Here is an 18,862-nt window from a genome sequence, read left to right as displayed (position 1 = left end):
CCCAGGGTGTCCTAATCAGCTGCAGGTTAGTAGACACAAGCATAGAAACAACACAATCACACACAATGATTTATATGACATTCTGACTGTTGACTGAAATATTCATTACTCTTCCTAAGCCTGGCCAGGCTCATCCTGGCAGCCTGCATCCTGAGAGTCACCACCCATCTGTATAAATGTCTCATTCCACCCCTCTGGCCTTGTCCCTCCTGGTCTGGACATCCTGTCCTACGCCCCGTGCCTCTGCCTATCCTGCCCATGTCTAGGCCATCAAGACTCAGGGAGTCTGTGAGTCCAGCTGTCTGTTAAGGCCAGCCCAGCCAACTCTGGCAAGATGTCTGACCAAGTGGCCAGACCAGCTTGGGAGCCAGGCAAGGGAACTGGACCGCTGACTGAGCAGAGCAGGTGGATGGACTCCGTCTGACCCAGTCGGGATCCCAAGCTGTTGCTCATCCGTGTGTGCATTTGATTTTGCTTCATTATCAACCTGAGTCCAGCACAGAGGCCGGAAGCACAGATAAGGTTCCAGGCTAGAGCCCCCTCCTAGGGAATGCTACAAAAGCTGGTGCCACCTGCTTCCAGAGGCTTCTCTCAGCACTAAGTCCTGGGGCTGTGAGTGAGGGGTGGGGAGAAAGGGCCAGAGAGGGAAGCACCAGTCCCCATCCTCAGGGATGTCCCAGTCTGCTACATATCAAACATGTGGTACAGAAGAAAAAAAAAAAAGACGATTGATAGTATACTTCTCAACATTGGCTCAATTTTCTTCTCTCTTTTCCTGTGCTTGGTCTGGAGAGACTCTTCCTGATAAATTGCTTTCAGAGCGAGTGAGTTTTCCCAGATTCCTCTCCATTCAGGTTGGGGTGAGCAGGTTTGCGACCCTAGCGCCGAGTACACATTGCTCACTTACTACGTCACTGGCTGGCTAGAAATTACTATGTGCAAACCACATAGGGGAGGGAAATATTTTTGCTTTCTGAAGGCTGTGTGTTTCTGGATTCTTGGAAAATGCACACTGTGTATCCTGTGGGTGGACTCCGGAGCCAAATTCACATGATCCTCTAGGTCCCAGGGTCTCCTCAAAGCAAGGGTTTATGAGCATCTCTGGATCCAACCACTGGTCATTTAGGTGACCACAGGCCATCACTTTAGTCCACAGACTCAAACATGCGGCAGTGGTTCAGGGAGGATATGGAAGAAAACCACTAGGAATGCTAACCGCCTCCCTGACCTTTACCAGAAAGATCCCACATGGAAAGTTAATCACCTCTTTGAAGCTTTTGAAGCCAAAGAGACCCAAGGGGCCGCAAACATGTAACTCTGGACTCCAGGGGGGTGGGGGGCAGCGCTCGTCAACTCTTCTGTCCTGGGGTGGGTGGGATGGGGCGAGGTGGCAGCAGGCAGGTGCTGATGGTGGGCCAGTGGGCCAGCCCTTGGGACGGTGGGAGGAGGGACACGGGGGACGTCACTGTAGTCAGCTTCTTTCAGCTGTTTGGAAGAAACCCAGGATGGGTCATGGTGGTGATGCGGAGGCGGCAGATGGTGCTTAAGGAAGAGCAGCTAAGCCCAAATACATCTGAAGGAAGTCTACCCCTGTGATATTTGTTCATCTATCCCTATTTCTGAAATTCTGCAGACTTTGAGTGACTGCCTGCTTTGCAGATGAATGGCCCATTTTTGAGCCGTGTTACAGAGAGTGGTGTGTGGAAGGCACACAAAATAGGGCCTCTGGTCTAGAGGAAGAGGCATTTGGACCTGAGTTTGCCAGGCTTTGTGGACCAGAGGAGCAGGTGCTTTTCCGGTTCCTGTTCCAGTGGAAGTTGGGGAGCGTAAATGCATCCTGGTCTTTGAATGTTGTCATTACTGTGTCCATTAGGAATCTTGAAACACATTGAACAGATCGATTAAGAGTGATGTTGGCAGCCAAATGTAATGCTCTGAAGCCTCACTACAATACCTTCCGTCTCAGAGTCCACCGTGTCGGGTCACGTTGTGAGTGAGATCATCTTGTCCTAAATTGCTTTTGGTTCATGAGAAATTAAATCATTTTGATGGAGTCTGGTTGAGCCTACCTCATCCCAGATCCCATTTGGTTTTGGTTCTGGTTTTTATTGACATATCGTGGACACGTAACATTGTATTAGTTTCAGGCGAACAATGTATGATTTGATATGTGTATATATTGCCAAGTGACGGCCACAATAAGTTTAGTTAACATCCAGCACCACACATAGGTACAAAACCCACTTGGATTTTGGGTCCAGCTTTCTGGGTTCAGAACATTCTTTGAACTTTTTTGGTAAGGACTGAAGGTAACATTGGAACTTGAGGTGTCATCAGGTGCTGTCAAGAATGGGGAGCTACATCTGCTTTCCAGATTGCCCATATGGCCACTCTCCCTGGAATTGTGACTTTCTCTCCCAAGAGAAAGGGAGTCCCAGGGAGATGGCTTGTCAGGGCCTATCAGAACAAGCATCAGGAAGATGGTAGTGGAGCAAACAAGTCACTGCAGACCTACAAGCCAACTGCTCTGCGGAAGGTGGGAACCACCATCCAAATTCAAGGCATGGTGCATGGCCAGGCCAATGTCCCTGTGACCCCAGCAAGTGTCCCAAATTAACCATATTAAATTAGGATTAAACTGATCTTTACTAAGGAGTCACTGCCTCCTTGCTATGTGACCAGCATCCTGCTAAGCACTAGGTGGCCCAAAGACTCTCCTGTTCTCAAGCCTTTGATAGTATAATTAAAAATCTGGATCCAGGAAAACAGAGCAATTGAATGTTACATTTCGCAGAGTCAACAGGGGTGAAATCGGACTTTTGAGATTAGTGTGAGCTGGAGGAGTGGGAGATTCAGGAAAGAGGGGGTGGAGTGTAGAAAGGTGGAGAACAAGAAGGGTGGCAGGCAAGGCTCTCGAGCATGGTGGGAAAGTTGCAGGGAGGGGAAGTGCAGAGCAAGGAATGATGGGAGGTGTCCCGGGAGCATAACAACACGATGTGTCATTGTATCCTTGGGATCTGATAGACCTAGGGTGAGGAGAGGACCCTCTAGACTGGAGCAATGAGGCAAACATGAGAGACCTTGGAAGGAGAAATGATAACCCTTAGGGATGGCAGGAATGGTGAAGCTGCTGGAGAGAGCGGGGAGCAGCGAGGGCAGGAATACATGGGTTGCATTTCAAGCAGACAGACCATCCAAGGAGATGTTCAGAGGATGTCACCCGGGACACAGGGCTGACAGCCACAGAGCTGGCTGGACGGACCATGCAAGAGGAGTAACGGGATTGCCGGTTGGAAAGTCAGTAAAGGGAAGGTAGGAGCCAAGGATGTAGGAGCAGGTTTGGTAAAGACCCACTCCAGCTGAAACACTGAGTAGTGGGCAGCCCCTGTGGCACAGTGGTTTAGCGCCGCCTGCAGCCCGGGGTGTGATCCTGGAGACCTGGGATCGAGTCCCACGTCATGCTCCCTGCATGGAGCCTGCTTCTCCCTCTGCCTGTGTCTCTGCCTCGCCGCCGGCCCCCCCCCACCTTGTCTCTATGAATAAATAAAATCTTAAAAAAAAAAAGAAAGAAAGAAACACTGAGTAGAGAGGGTCTTGAGGTTGGCCTGACAGGGTTGGAGGAAGGAATTGATGGGAACTGGAGACCATGGAAGATGAAGGAGTTTATCTGAGCCAGGGCTGAAAAGTCTGGCCGGTTCTTTTAGGGTTTTTGCTTTAAGATACAGGAAGCTTCAATGTGTTTAACAGCAGAAGGAAGGAGAGAGCAAAGAGGGTGGAGGGCTGGAAGATTTGAGAGCCTTCTAGGACTGAGCCCCCCTGGGAAGGGAGAGCTGCTACCATTGCCACAGAGGAAGGGACAGCTGTGGAGGCTGTGAGGTTTCAGTGGTCAACGAGCAGAGTGGGTGATGTTGCCAACACAGAAAGAGGATAGCGTGGGGCAGTGGGATAGGGAGAAGCAGTTTGGGGGGACAGGCAGAGGGGAGTGGAGGGATCCAGGCAGCAACAAACGTCCAGCTGAAGTGCACGTAGCTTATGAGCAAATCACAACCTCAAGACCCTCTCTGTGCCTCAGTTTTCTCATCTGTAAAATAGGGATAATGAAGCCTACCTGGTGGGGTTGTGAAGACTGAATTGGATGATGAGGGGAGAAGTACTCAGAGCAGTGACTAGCCCACAGGACGTGCTTCCGAGTGTGCACTGTGATGAGTACCGCCTCAGATGGAAACAAGTGCTAGGAAAAAGAGGAATGAGAGCCCTCAGGGAGTGGCTGGTTGGGAGAGAGGGCTTTGGCATTAGCTGAGAAGGTCTGGAAGGGGCTTTCTAAGAGGAAATGACGCTTTCGGAGGCAGCCATCTGAAGAAAGAGCAGCACATGTAAAGGCCCTGAGGTTGGAGATCAAGTTGCCAGTATGGCTAGAGGAGAGAGGGTGGGAGATAGGACGAGCGCTCAGTGTCTGAGACCAGCCTGCGTGGGGCCAGGACAGGGTAGGAATGTAGGTTTCTCCCCAGTAGCAATGGGAAGCATTAGAGGGTTGAAGGAAGGAAGCGAGTTGCTCCTACGTGGGGTGCTGGGAGGATGTCTGTGGCCCCGCACAAGGAACGGCCTGCGGGAACAGGAGTGGGAGGGATGGGACTTCACCCTCACAGACACAGATCGAGTAATCACAGCCCGGGGCAGCCCGGGCATGAAAGCACTTATCAGTCTTCCCCATTTGTCCAGACCCTTCCTGGTACAGTGCCCTTGTCTGGGCACAGAGGAGGCTATAAAGACGGTTTCTCTGTCCAAGAAGAGCAAAGGGTAGGACTGCACCCAGGCACCTGCCCCACAAAGCAGCATGTGGTAAAGACCCCGGGGCACGGGAGCCCCCTCTGTTCCTTATGTTCCTCCCGGGAGGAGACCCAGGGCTTGGCTTGGGGCCTGTGGGCTCTCTGGGACCCTGCTGTTGACTGTGCTCTGAGATGCCCCTCGGCTCACTCGGCTGGCTCCAGATTACGTTGGGTCTGCTTGGTCGCTTGGATCCTGCCTCTCCTCCCAAGTCTTGGTTTCCATGGCAGGCTGGGTTTCACGAGGGGGTTGTTCTCTAGCCCATTGAAAGAAGAGCGAGTGGGTCCTGCCCACTCTAGATCCCCTCCCAAACCCTAATTCCAGCCATTGGGTCATCCAGGACACCATCACATGACACCTGAGCGCCTGTCCTCTACGCCTACCCATGTGTCCTTTGAATTGTGAAGGGGTCTGCCCAGGTTGAGATGTCTTCATGCACTCCAGGCAGGGATAGAGAGGGACTCATCACAGGGCGGTGTGTGTGTGGGGGTCCTCTACGTCTGGAAGTGGCATGGGGTGTGCTGAAGGTGTGGCCCCAGCCCCAGCCTCACCACCAGCCCACCTGGGAGTACCTGCGCAGGGATCGTCTCCACTGTCAGGGAGCACACAATCCAGTTGGGGGGACGTGAAAAAGTCTCGGGCATCCTGAAACTATACCCTGCCCAGCACCCACTGCCAGGAAACCTGGTTGGCTTCGGGGCCTTATTGGTGGGGAACTTGCTATTCTTTGCCCACACAGTCCCTCCAAAGTTATTCTTATAACAGGTTTTGCAGGGTAACCACGGCCTCTGTTCCCCAGTGGGTAGCAGAGTCCCATTTGCTCACCCCAGGTGCATTCATGGGGGAATCGTACCTCCTTAACCAATCCCTGGCCTTCCCTCAATTCCCCACCAGGCTGTGACCAGCCATCCAGTTTGCAAGAATACCATGCCCCATCCTTAGGAAACTTCCCCTACAAGGACCTGTTCACACTTCTGCTGCTTATTCTGCTCCCTGTACCCTTTACCAGTGCCTCTTTTCTGACCTTTTGACCTTGGCTCTTTAATTGTTTTTTCTTTGTACCTGTAGCAGGGTGGTTTGGGCCAGAGGGCTGCTAGGTGGTAGCATAAGGCTCCAGGAGGAACAGCGACATGACATAGCCATCCTTCCCCCTCATCTCCCTCTTCACCTCCCCCATGGGAAATCACTCGTGTGTTTGCTTCTGGCCCTCCCCCACCAGCTTACACCAATAACCAGGCAGACATCGCCACCCAGGGCTGGTTCATTGGGCTCATGTGTGCCATCGCCCTCCTGGTGCTGATCCTGCTCATCGTCTGCTTCATCAAGAGGAGTCGAGGTGGCAAATACCCAGGTAAGATGTATCGGAGGAGTAGGCTTGGGGGAATGGGCCGGAAAGCTTTCTGGGAGCCAGCAGGTCTCAAGCCAGATCCAGAGGCTCTGTTCTCCCAGTGAGCCCAATCCTGGCCCAACTTGGACATATAGTCCTCTTGTTGAGTGTCCATGTGTCCTAGAGCTGCCAGAAAGCATCTGAGTTAAGTCCCCCTGAGGTGGATGGATGGCGAGGTCCAGGCAGCTCCAAAGAGGGGGTAGAAGGAGCCCTGGCTCCTATTAAGAATGACCTTCCCTCCCCTTGACTCACCATCCATCTGCTCAGTAAATGGGCTTTTTTCAGCCTGAATCTCATTAGGATCCTGTGTCCCAAGGAAGGAGGAAGGAAGAAAGGCATTTTCTCTCACCATGAGAGAGAGAACAGAGAGGGGAGGGAGGGTCTGGATGGAGGAAGTGCACCCATGAGAGAGGCTCTCGGTGACCGGGCTGTAATGATAGATATCCCAACAGAGGGTCAGGAGCTCCTTGCATGCAGAGGCTGAGGGGAGGCTGGCGTTGATACAGACCCCATCGGTAAAGAGCTGTGGGCTTCCCTAAAGTCCCAAAGAGCCATTTCTCTTCTGGGGGCCCCCAAGATCCACGAGCCCAGACAAACCAAGGTCAAGAACAAGGACCTCTGGCATTCTTGCTTCTGGAAATATTGTTTTTCAAAGAGGGGCAACAAAGCCATCTATCTGTGATGGGGTGGCTAGAATGACAGAAGACAGGCTAATGGATGACCCAGTGAGTGAAAACCCTGCTGGGCTGCAGAATAAAACTGCTCCCTGCTCCCCAAAGCTCCATCGACAAGCACAGCCTGTGCTCCCCAAATGCCTGCCTCTCCCCACCTCTAAACAAGTCCTCCTCCAGGGTCCCCCTAAAAAACTCAACTCAGAGAGAAGATTCTGTTTTATTCCCTTCCCCTGCCCGCATACCCTCAGACCCTAGGATTCTAAAGAGTTCTGCCTCTGCGTTAAGTGAGGGAGGGCAGGAAATTATCATTCTTCATTGGCAAAGAGCATTTTTTTTTTTTCACTTTGTTGTGCTGTGTTGGGATTGTTTTTCTCATATAAAAGAGAAAGCCAGTCAGGGAGAAGAGCATCCTTACTGAGCTCATCCCCACCCTAACTCATCAGATAACCTTCTAGCCTCCCTTTGCCCATTTAGAAAGTGTTCCTTTCCAGAAAGTTCTTCTCACAGCTTATCGTGCTAGTGTGCTAGAAAGATGAGCAAACCATGAGGCCCAGGCTCTTGCCTTCACGCTAGACTTTATTCAGTTACTAATGAGTTATGTGACATGTTCTTCACCTCTGAAGGGCTCAGTCTCCCTCTCCTAAAATGGGGGAGATGATCCCGCCCTGTACCTCAGAAAGGATACGTAGTCGTGTGCGTACGTATTCCTGTGTGTCAGGCTCTGTGCTGGGTGCTAAGGGCACTAGAAGGAAAGGTGATCTCTCCATCAAGACACTGCAGCCGGCATAGCAGGAAGATCACAACCCAACCAGACAGGCCCTTGGGTGGGTGTGTGCAAGCCACAGAGGAGGTGTGGGAAAAGAGAGTCACACATGCTAGTGAGATCACAGACATGAGAGCCTTTTCCATTCCAGAGATGGAGCGTCCTCTCTGCCCAGGGCACTCTGCTGGGGGCCTTGTACAAACTGTGCATAAACAATTATCCTACAGAGCAGAATAAGACAGGTGCCAGAGAGGGTCACATCCATTCAGTGTTTAGGGGTGACCCCATGGAGAGGTGGGGGGAGGAGATTTCAGTTGTCAACAGAGATGTGCAGAAGCACTGGGGATGAGGTGTCAACTTGACAGCTGGTTAAATGTGGGAAGCAAGAAGGAGGGAGGCCTCGATGGTACCTCCTTGAAAGGGAGAGTGACACTGACTCCACGGTCGGGGCCCTGTGGAGCAGGAGCATAATCACCATATCTGTGTCTTTGCTTCTCTCCTTGGCCAAGTGCGAGAAAAGAAGGACGTTCCTCTTGGCCCCGAAGACCCCAAGGAAGAGGATGGCTCCTTTGACTACAGGTGGGTGATCCGTTTGGCCCATGGTCCCCATCCCACCATGCATCCAGTTGTCACCTCTGCCTCTCTGACAGCTCCTCCTTGTCCTGAGTGTACTAGACAGGGCTGCATCCCCACAGGAAGGACGTTCCTGGCACACTGACATGGATTTGAGGGACAGGTTCCTCTCATTCAACAGCACAGCTCAAATTTATTGAGTTCCTTGGATGTGTGTTTCACCTCTTTCCTCTGAAAGCAGACACTGGCAATGCTATTGCTGTGAAATGAGCTGTTGCCTTCCTCTCTGTGCCCACACCCCACCCTCACCCTAAAGACAGTGACCCGGAGAAGCTGTATTGTCTTGAAACCTCAACTCAGTGAGGGATGAGTGATGGTGGTGGCCATGAGGGTGAGGTGTTCTAGACCTTTTCCTCATGAACTTGAACAGTTCTTAGAGAGGCAACTGGTTGGGGCCCATCACAAATCAGAGGACTGAGGCCCAGACAAGGAAGTGACCTGGTTACAATTCCCCTGCACACCTGCTGCCCAGTGAGCTTATGGCAGAGCTGGAGAAGCCAAGGCCCGACTTCCAGCTCTGTGGTCCTGCAACATCATGATCCCTCTTAGATCTGGATGGGCCTTTGCGGCTGGTGTCATAAAGTGGTCATCTCCCATTTTGATGGCAAGTGTATTCTGAGTTAAGGAATGATGCACAGTGGGTCACGGAAGCCTCATTCCCAGACCAAGGCGGATGGGAGGAAATGCTCTGATTAGAGCCCTACTTCCTACCTCTACCCTGTTACTCTCTGGGGCAAGACCACCCTGTCTTCCCCTGACTTCTCCTTATCCCTTATCCCCTGACTCTGCTCATCAGCAGCCTGGTGGGCAGATGCTGCCCAGAGCCCCTGCCCACCCAGGAGCCCATCTGGAGGCTTACGTACCACATATATCTTACACTCCCAGTATCTCCTAAAAGGGCAATGAGGAGAGAGGCCCCTCCCCTGACTGTCCCCAGCATCCCTGGCAGGGCCCATCTTCCCCTCGGCCTGAGACCTACTCCCTAGCCACCAGTTCCAAAGAACACGGGGTTTCCCTCCCATAAGCCCTCCGTGCAACAGAGAAGGGGTGAGGCCCTCCTGTGCTGAGAGAAGCTGCTTCCTCAGGCACCTCTCCTCCCCCAGACACCGAAGCTGTTGGGCAAAAATATCTGCCTTCTTCCCACCCACTCCCCTGTGCCACCCACACTGAGCCTGGATATACATACACAGGTGCACCCATGAGCCCACACACCGCGGATGCACACGCACATGCACACACACACGCGCACACACACGCCCGCCTCAGTGTGAGCTCCGCAGCCAAGCACCTCGCTGGTGGGTCTCTCTCCCTCGTCTCTCCACCTGTTTCTCCAAGGTCTCTTGGGAAGATGGGCTGACAGGGAGTAAGACCAAGGTCCCCCTAGTCATTCTGGTTCCTTTCAAGCTTCCCTTAGAAGAGGTCTGTTCTTTCCAGATCTAGATTCTCTTTCCCTGTAAGAACCTGACACACTAAAGCCCTTCCCTCTGCCCCCCACCCAGGCTGGGCCATTAGTGTCCAGTGGCTGCATGCGGCTTAGGTACCTGGAATCCCCTAGGATCACACAGACACAAACTTCATGCTCCTGGGAGGGAGTGCATGTAAGAAAAGACCCATGAGTGGGGCAAGGACCAGGAAGAAATTGCTAGTTTTCAAAACGTGAGTCCCCACTCCCCATATGGACTCAGAGGAGCCCTATAGACCTGCTGCTTCTCACGTAGCTCCGCCAGCAGAGGACACAGGCCCGTTCCTGGGGGCATAGAGGGAGTAGCTAATAGCTGTCCTTGTACTAACGCCCAGCTCGGCCTCTGGCTCCAGGTCCTCCCCTGACAGCTGTCTCTGCCCAGCACTACTGTCAGAAGCCAACATGCGCTGCCCACTATAATGGCAACTCAGCCACTTGTCCTCCCCCCTTACAAACACACACCCAGGAAGGACTCAGTGTGGCCTGGGGGCCAGGGAGGGGACATTGTGTGCACTGCAGTGGCCTCACCTGCTGGGACCCAGACTCACACTGCTGGCCCAGCTGCCTCCTGCCTTCGGGCTCCCTCCCCTCGGAAGTGCAGCCAGCAGCACCTGGACCCCCTTCTGAGTCAAAGGACCAAGAGTCTTGCAGCCAGGGGAAGGGATGTGGTGCCTGAGCAGACACCAGCTGCTGGGGGGTCTCACTTCTCGGGGGCGCTGCAGGCATCCCAGCAGGTAGATGCCGCTCTGACCACTAGCCTGCCAGCTCTCCTTGCACAGGAAGGGTGGAAGGGCTGGGCCTGAGGGCCTCTGAGGACAATCCTTGGAGCCTTGCTGGGCTTTGTCTCAAGCTGCTGGCCTGCACAGTCCTATGTATGCCCCTCCCCTTCCCTCCCCACCACCCCCCGCCCCCCCCTCCCCCCCCCCCCCCCCCGCTCACTTGAGGCCCCAAACATCTGTTGGTTGATAAATCAGAGAGCAACAGAAACCACAGCAAGGTGAGAAGGGGAGAGGCAGGAGTGAGGTTTGTTTCCCCATGACCTGGACCTGTTGCTTTTCATCAAGGACAGAGCCTTTTGAGACAGGGCCACACAGATCACGGAGAGTCAAAGCTGGTTCAGCCCCTCCTGACAGAGAGATGAAGGCCCCGTGAAACCTTGGAAAGGCTTTCCCAACACCACAGAACCCCACAGTGACACACGGGAGACTAGCATCCCAGCTCCTTGGCCCATCCCGCCTGCCCGGCTCACAGGCTGCTGACTCTTCTTGCTGTGGGGTGGCTGTCCTCTGTCCACTCCCACCCCAGAGAACAGCCCAGCCTCATGAAGGGGACCCCAGAGCAGGAGCCCAGAAGCGTAGGCCCGGCTCTGCGCCGCCTTGCCACCTCACCTGGGAGAAGATGCTGATCCTCTCCAGGCCTTGGGTTTCCTTCTGTCATCCAGCGGACGGGGGAGGTCAGGGAGTAGGGCAGGGTGGGGCAGCTGACCAGTGACCTCAGAGCTTCCCTCTCTGAGCAGGGTAGCACCCATGCTTGGCAAGAGACTAGTGGCCCCGTTCTGTCCCACCTGGGTTTCAGCAACACTGGACTGGGCCAGGCCCTTGATTCTCTGTCTCTCTCTGGCCAGTGACGAGGACAACAAGCCCCTGCAGGGCAGCCAGACGTCCCTCGATGGTACCATCAAGCAGCAAGAGAGCGACGACAGCCTGGTGGACTATGGCGAGGGTGGCGAGGGGCAGTTCAATGAGGATGGGTCCTTCATCGGCCAGTACACGGTCAAAAAGGACAAAGAGGAGACAGAGGGCAATGAAAGCTCAGAGGCCACATCGCCTGTCAACGCCATCTATTCTCTGGCCTAACGGAGCCCTCCTGCCGCCCAGGGCGCAGCCTCTACTTTGCAAGTGGGAGGAAGGGAGAGGGGGAGACGAAGCCACCGCAGACCTACCACACAGCCTCCACCGCCTTCAGGGACCAGGGTACAACACGGGGGTCTGCCGAGCTGTGAGGACCAGTGACCACCCAGCCAGCCACAAGCCCCCTCCCGATGACCCCCTGCACCCTCCGAGGTGCCACCATGTGGGAGAGCTAGAGTCCTGGCTAAGCTCAGCCGGAGAGAGCCCAGCCCTTTGCTCAGCCTCACAGCCACCTTGAGCCTTCCACCCCCACTGCCCACCCTTGACCTCGGCACACACACTCACCCGTTTCTGTTGGTCATGGCCCTTCACGTTATCTTTATATTTGCTTTGTGGGTCCTCCCCACCCAGACCCAGCATCTCCATTTTCTTTTCCTTTTGAAGAAATGTCCCTGGACAAAGAAAAAATAGGTGGATTCTCCCCCAGAGAGGCAAAGGATTGACCTGTAAAGGAACTACCTAGAAAAGCTGTTAGTATTCAAACTGCCACTGGGCCAGTGTATTTCCGAAGGATGCCTTTCTCGCCAGATGCCTCCCGTGCCCCCAGCCCCTTCGCCTTGGCCTTGTCCGTTGCTGAGCTGGGCTTGGCTCCTTCCTGGGAAAATGACAGTATTTTTGGCAGGGAGACAGCAGGCAGGCCCCCTTGCCTCGCCCTGGTTCAGTCGGGAGGTGGGCCTACCTCTTGCTCCTTGCCCTCACCCTGCCACTTCCTCCAGAGTGCCCAAGACAAGAGCTGCGCCGGCTCTGCAGAAGGAGTGTGAGGAAGAGGTGTGGGCGCTGATGGGGAAGGGCCGTGTCCCACCCGCAGTGGCTGTGTACCTCCAGCAGAAGGAGACCAGCCGTCTGGTCCCTGGGGAGCTGTGCTCACCTCAGAAGAGAAGGAAAGAGTTGGGTTTGGACTTCCTTCCTCCCCGTCCCCGTCGGTGAACCCAGGATGTGGGAGCAAGGACCATGCCTGCTGCCTCCAGGGTAGAGGGTGTCCCCGACCTGGTCAGGGATCTGCACAGCTACCCTCGTGGAGACGGAACCATGCAATGCAGAAGCTCTGCTGGTGTGTTTGGGGGTGTAAGGTGCTGCTCCCCCTTTCATCTCTAGCAGAGAGCATCTCCTTGGGCAGTTCTGTAAGGCGCTGATACTTGTGTTTTACACAGTGTGTGGATCGGGGCTCTGCCACCCCTCCCCCCCAGGACTAAACCAGTGTGTCCCCTCCTCTGGGTATTCACATATCAGGAGAGCCCGTGCGAACACCACACCGACCGCGCTGTGGAGCCTGGCCTGGGGACCCCGTGCCCTCCGTATGCCTTATGCAGCTCTGATCTGGCCCTGCAGCTTCCCAGGTTCCCAGCCCCTGCCTGCAAGCCTCGAAGCCTCCAGCGACGTCTGTCTCAAGGAGAGGGAGGCGGCCCACTCAAGTGTCCCTGCAGGACCAGAGCAGCCACTGGACACGTGCCCTGCAACCCATTCCCAGACGGAGACCTTCACAGACTGCAGCTCTCAGAGACCCAAGGCGCGGGCTTCATCCTCCCCACCTAATCCGTTTTTGAAACCAAAGGTACCTAGCCTCAGAGAGATCTTGAGCCGAAGAGCAACCCGATAGCTGTTGCTGCGGCTAGAGTCGGTTTCGGGAGGGTGAAGCTGACCCCTGGTAACGGACTGCCTGCCACAGGCCCAGCCTCTGATTGGAGCCTCGAGCTACTTGCCGGGGAGCCTGGGCAGGAACAGGGCTGTGTCCTTCAGAGACTCGATTAAAGCATCATTTGCCACACGTTTAAGCCACAAAGGTATTAGCAATGCTTGCACCACTCAATAATCGGTCAATTGAAGGCAAGCCCATAGACACGTGTGCTCGGTCTGCAGGTAAGAACCCATAGTCCAGAGCTGAGCCAATTACGTTGTTTGAACCTGAGAGCAGGTAACTGTCCTTTGGCCCAGGCCAGGCCAGGCGGGCAGCCTGCAGGCCCGAGGGGCAGCTCTCTCATGGTGAAAGGGGACAGGGTGAATAACGGGGGGCTAGGAGAGAGCTCAGGGGTCCCCCACCCTGGCTCTCCTCTGACACCTGCTTGGATACAGCTGGGAATTCCTGCAGCCTATGCCCAGCATCCCTCAAGGAAATGTCAGGGAAGTGTGCCTGTAGACTGAATTAAAGGACCGGACGTTCCAGGAAACACATCTAAGCAGAGCAGTCAGTGTCCCAGGCCCTCACCCCACCCTCACCCCATGCTACACCATGCACACTAGTGAACTCCTTGCACCACATACGGGCTCAGAGGGTGAGAGGACTGTGTGCCGTCATGGTACCCATGCCCCTGCCACCCAACCAAGGACCACAGAAGGGGCTTCTGCTACTGTGGGGTCTTGGGGGAAGCGATTCCTCAGCCCGTGTGCTCCTCGTTTGTGTCCTGCCAGCTCTGAGCCGCCCCGCTCCGTGTAAAAAGGCAGTGCCAGCAGCCACGTGGAGAGGCTGTGGTGCTGAGAACACTGAGCACCACCCCCCAACCCCCGGCCCCCGCATCACAGCCCTCCCAGCAAGCAAGAGCCAACGGAGCCTAGAGAACCAGTTTCCCCCCAAGCAGAGAGGCTTAGAGAGCTGTGTGGATTGCAGGGTTAGGGAGCAGCCCTTCTAGGAAGAGGAAGCCCGTTTCCCATGAGCCCTGCCAGAGCCCACACAACACAGCTTAGCAGGAAAGCAGTATTGTCCCGCACTCCCTGCCAGCTGGGGCTCTTCAGCAGCCACCGGAAAACACACCAACCCTGGTGCCAGGAGACGGTGACACTGTTGGTGCTTCTGCCTGCCTGGCTCTTTGTGGGGGGGAGGGAATGTGGATCATCTTGGAGTGACCCTAGACATCCCACTTGCCATGCTCAGCCCCAAGAGCTGTGGCTTCCTGTGCTCCCGTTTGTCCATTCTTGGGCCAGGAGATACTCTTGAACACCGAGTCTGAGCCATAGTCAGGTGCAGCCCCGCCCTCCCAGGGCTGGCAGTCCTGGAGCTGAGAGTCGGGATACAGTGGACATCGATTAGGAGCACCCTGCGTGCTTAAGCCCTCAGTGGCTCCAGGCGCAAAGGGAGAGGCTTCAGGGAGCATGTGTGGTCCACAAAGCTGAGCAAGACGGGGTGGTCAGAGCCTGCAGCTGGGGCTGAGGACCAGTCCTGCTTCCTGAGCCTCTTTGCTCTGCCCCTTGGGGCAAGTTGCTTAACCTGTCTGTGTGTTGGTACCTCTGCCTCCCTGATGTAGTCTCTCCTTTGACTACCTCTCCCCACAGAGGGGCAAGAGCCCACCCAAAGGAGCAGGGAGGCCAGTCTCTGAGGACAGCACCGCAGGGCCCAGGGGCAGCTGCCTCCCACCTTGCCTGGCTTTTGGTGAACGGAACCCATCATTCCCTGAGGTTCAGTTTAAGGGCAAACCAGGTCTTTCCTTTGTCCATTGCCTCTGCCCTGGGAGGTGGGAGGCATCTGGTCCACCTCCTTCCTGGCAAGTCCCAAGGTCTGGAGAAGTGCCCGCCTGTCCGAGAGGCAGCCAGTGCCAACGCTGCTCACCCTGCTAGGGGTATCTGCAACCTGGGCCAGATACTGCTTTCATAGTTTCCCCGAACGCAGCCTTAGGAAAGGGTTGAGGATATGTGTGGGCTCTCCAGTGAAGGGGCTGTCTCCCCTGCCCACACCCAGCACCCACGCATGGCCATATCCACACGAGCGCGCACACAGCACGGAGGGTGCTTTCAGGGGGGCACAGTACAGATTATGACATTGCCTTAGGATGAATTCATGCCCTGACCCACTTGAGATGAGATGTGAAGGGCTGCATGGGGTGCAGTGTGCCATTTGGGGTTGGAGGGCAAACAGGCTGCCCAGATTGGACCCCATTTGGGTGATTCGTGCAGGCAGGTCTGAGAGAGGGTCTGATCTGAAAGAGAGGGAACCTTCCCCAGGAACAGCCGTAGGACGGAAGGAGTAAGCATTTAACACTTTGCCTCAGTCTTATTAGGCTGCATCACCTAACACTGAATTGGGGGGGCTCCTCAGGCTGTCATGGGAGGGCAGCACGTTCCTTGGATGCTGGCACAGAGCATGCTCCCCATCCATGACACCTTGGTCACCACTCCTGCAGCCCCTGCCAAACACACACACTGGTCTGCTAGGAAGAAGCCCCTGGGGGATCCTGGTTGAACTTCACACAGTGGCTTAGAAGAAGCATGTAGGAGGTCCCTGATTTAAAAAAAAAATCAAAAAAAATCAGAGGAGTCACATGAATGAAACAAAAAGCTTGACATGTCGGAAGGTGACAGTGTCCTAGGCAGAGCCCAACTCCTGGCAGCCCCATCCCCTAAACCAGGCAGGGGCCAGTCCACAGGAGTTCAAACCAACCTTGCCGTTGTCGCCAGCCCACCCTGCCCACGCCAGGCAGCATCCTTCCTTCTCTCCCCTGTTGGGAACAGCCCTCCCGAGATAGGTTCAGAGAAGGATCAGAGAGAAGGACAACCACCCAGGGAAGCCACGAGACCCCACCAAGCAGTGTCTCGAGCCACACCCCAGGGCAGGGCACCTCCATCGACTCAGTAGTATTAAACAGCAGTCCTGGGATGCTACTGGGGGAAGTGAGCTCAGCACCAGGGTGTCGCTCTGGGCAGCTTCAGATTGCAGCCCGCGGAGGGACAGAGCTCATCTCCCGGACCTGACTCTTTATACACACAAGGACACTGGCAGGGGTCGCGTGGCTGGTAAATCAGGGTGAGGGGAGGGCTGAACCTGGGCCTTCGGACTCCTGGGCCCCGGCTCTCCACCCCCTGCAGGTGCCTCCTTGGAAATGGAGGTGTGACTTCACATGTGTCCTGCTGGTTCGCCCTCTGTACCTCCTATCACTCCTCCCCTCCCCACCCCCATCTGCCTCCCCAAAATGAAAGACACAGGATTTTTCTGAGGCCGAGACCAGTCTGCTGCAGCCCGTGGCGAAGCCAGTGGTGCCAGGCAGACCCCGGGCCAGGAGAGTGAGGAGCGGACCGGTGTTTGTCACTGTGAAGTCTCGACTGTACTCTAGAGTGGCGTCTCTTGTTTCATGACACTTGGGGCCCTCGGTCGTGGGGTCGTGGGGTGCCAAGCGGGGCAGCAGGGCCGCCGACGCTCTGTCAGCCCCAGGAGTTCGCTGGGCTGGAGTTCAGCACACATAAAGAGTTCAGTGAAGCAATAAACACAAAAATCTGGGAGAAGAAATCCAGAATTTTGTGCCCTACACTGTTTTTTGTTTTGTTTTGTTTTGTTTTGTTTTGTTTTTCAAAAACGATGCCGATCGATGACCCGTCCCTGTTCTTTTTCTCTGCTCCCCATCCCCCGGTTGGTTGTCCTTGGTCAGTGTTGCCCCTGCCCAGCCCCCAGCTCTTTGCCAACCTCACTCTGCTCCTGGGCTGAGCATCAGAGGCCAGAAACGTGGCCGCCTTCCGCCCGGGGGCACCGCAGCCCGCGCCGGCCCCGGGACCTCTTGTCCCACCTGCCGGCACCCGCCCGCCCACCCCGCCGCCAGCGTGCGAATGTTCCTTCCAGGGGAGATTTTTTTCCCAACGTCTCTGCCCTCCTGCCCTCCTGCCCCCCCCCGCACACCCACACACCTGGCGCCTCGCACACCCGCACACCCGCACACCTGCACACCCACACACCTGCACACCTGCCGCCTCGCACACCTGCACACCCGCACACCCGCACACCTGCACACCCGCACACCTGCACACCTGCCGCCTCGCACCCCCGCACACCCCCACACCTGCCCCCCTGCACACCCGCACACCTGCCACCTCGCACACCTGCCACCTCGCACACCTGCACACCCGCACACCTGCACACCCGCACACCCGCACACCTGCACACCTGCCGCCTCGCACCCCCGCACACCCCCACACCTGCACCCCCGCACACCCACAAAGCAGTCTGATCTCTTTTCCATCGGTTAAAGACTTAACTCTCCATGGCAGGCCTCCTCTTAACCCCTCTCACATCATGTTCTTTCCTCTTGGCGAGTTATTTTGCATTAACCGACACTGTCAGCGACAGACGCTACCTGAGGGGTCAGCAGGACCTTCAGCAGGGAAGACTTCCGGGCCGCGGAGGATCATCTAATACGTGGACTTATAAACTGACTGCATGAGCAATGAAAAGGCCAAATTATTCAGAATTTTTTTTTTGGAGTCACTGTAAAAAAAAGAAAACACACACACAAACACCACAGACTGATTTCTTTTGTATAGAGAACACTAAACGTATAATAAAAGTTGTTCAAAATGGACTCTGGCCAAGTGATCTGTTCGTTTCCTTGGTTCATGGAAAGACGGAGGGGGGTGTCACGATTAAGAACACAGGGAATCAAATAAAGGTTTCTCAGGGCAGCCCGGGTGGCTCAGCGGTTTAGCGCCGCCTTCAGCCCAGGGCGTGATCCTGGAGACCCTGGATCGAGTCCCACGTCGGGCTCCCTGCATGGAGCCTGCTCCTCCCTCTGCCTGTGTCTCTGCCCCTCTCTGCGTCTCTCATGAATAAATAAATGTTTTTTAAAAAAGGGTTTCTCACGGACACCAGCTGGCACCCACTTAGGGAATTCTGCAATACCAGCCCCCATCTCGAAGTTAGTCTTACACTGGAAGCCTCATTGGCATAATTTACATTTTGGCTGTGCGGTGACCGACAGGGAGATGTGGACAGCCACGGAGACGCCCCGATTCAGCACGACTGCATGTGTGCTTGTGCACCACGTAGGAAGTGCCTGTGGGGACACTGGGAGGGGGAGTGTGCAATGAACCCCTGCGTCCTATTCCCTCTTCCTGCTCCCCTGCCTTAGAGGAGAGAACACCAGCACGTTTCATGTCGTTGAAAGAATGAGTAATACTGCCTGCAACAAACCTAAACCCCCTCTCAGGAGACTCAGAGTCTCAACCAACAAGAAAATAGGGGAGGGAAAGAGCAGAGAAGGCTGTGTTGGGTGGGGGCTGGGGGGCACAGATCCACAGTGACACCTCCTTTCTTGATTCGTCAGCCCGGAGTTGGGCTAATTCTTATGGGGCCGTCACCCAGGCAGGATGAATGGCGAGGGACCCCCCCCACGCTCACATTGTCACTCCCCTCCCTCTGCTCAGCGTGGTGTGGGGGCTAAAGAGTGGGAGGTTGCTCTGCTCACTTGGAAGTAACACACAGTTATCTAACTGACGGTTTACAGGCAGAAATAGGTGATA

General features: G+C 55.3%; 1 protein-coding gene across 18 annotated transcripts in view; it reads left to right on the top strand.

Annotated features, from left to right (window-relative positions):
* NFASC (neurofascin) overlaps positions 1 to 17,925 on the top strand; it is a 181,711-nt gene extending 163,786 nt beyond the window's left edge. For all 18 annotated transcript variants that reach the window (XM_077886753.1, XM_077886742.1, XM_077886755.1 and 15 more), the window contains 3 exons: positions 6,044 to 6,175; positions 8,158 to 8,227; positions 11,368 to 17,925. In XM_077886753.1, the coding sequence (XP_077742879.1) occupies positions 6,044 to 6,175; positions 8,158 to 8,227; positions 11,368 to 11,599 (434 nt within the window). In that variant the 3' untranslated portion in view covers positions 11,600 to 17,925. The remainder of the gene's footprint in view (positions 1 to 6,043; positions 6,176 to 8,157; positions 8,228 to 11,367) is intronic.
* Positions 17,926 to 18,862: the final 937 nt, after the last annotated feature.

Source organism: Canis aureus, chromosome 38 (genome assembly GCF_053574225.1).
Source record: "Canis aureus isolate CA01 chromosome 38, VMU_Caureus_v.1.0, whole genome shotgun sequence".
In the NCBI taxonomy this organism is placed as follows: Eukaryota; Metazoa; Chordata; class Mammalia; order Carnivora; family Canidae; genus Canis; species Canis aureus.
This window is presented reverse-complemented; position numbering and strand designations above follow the sequence as displayed.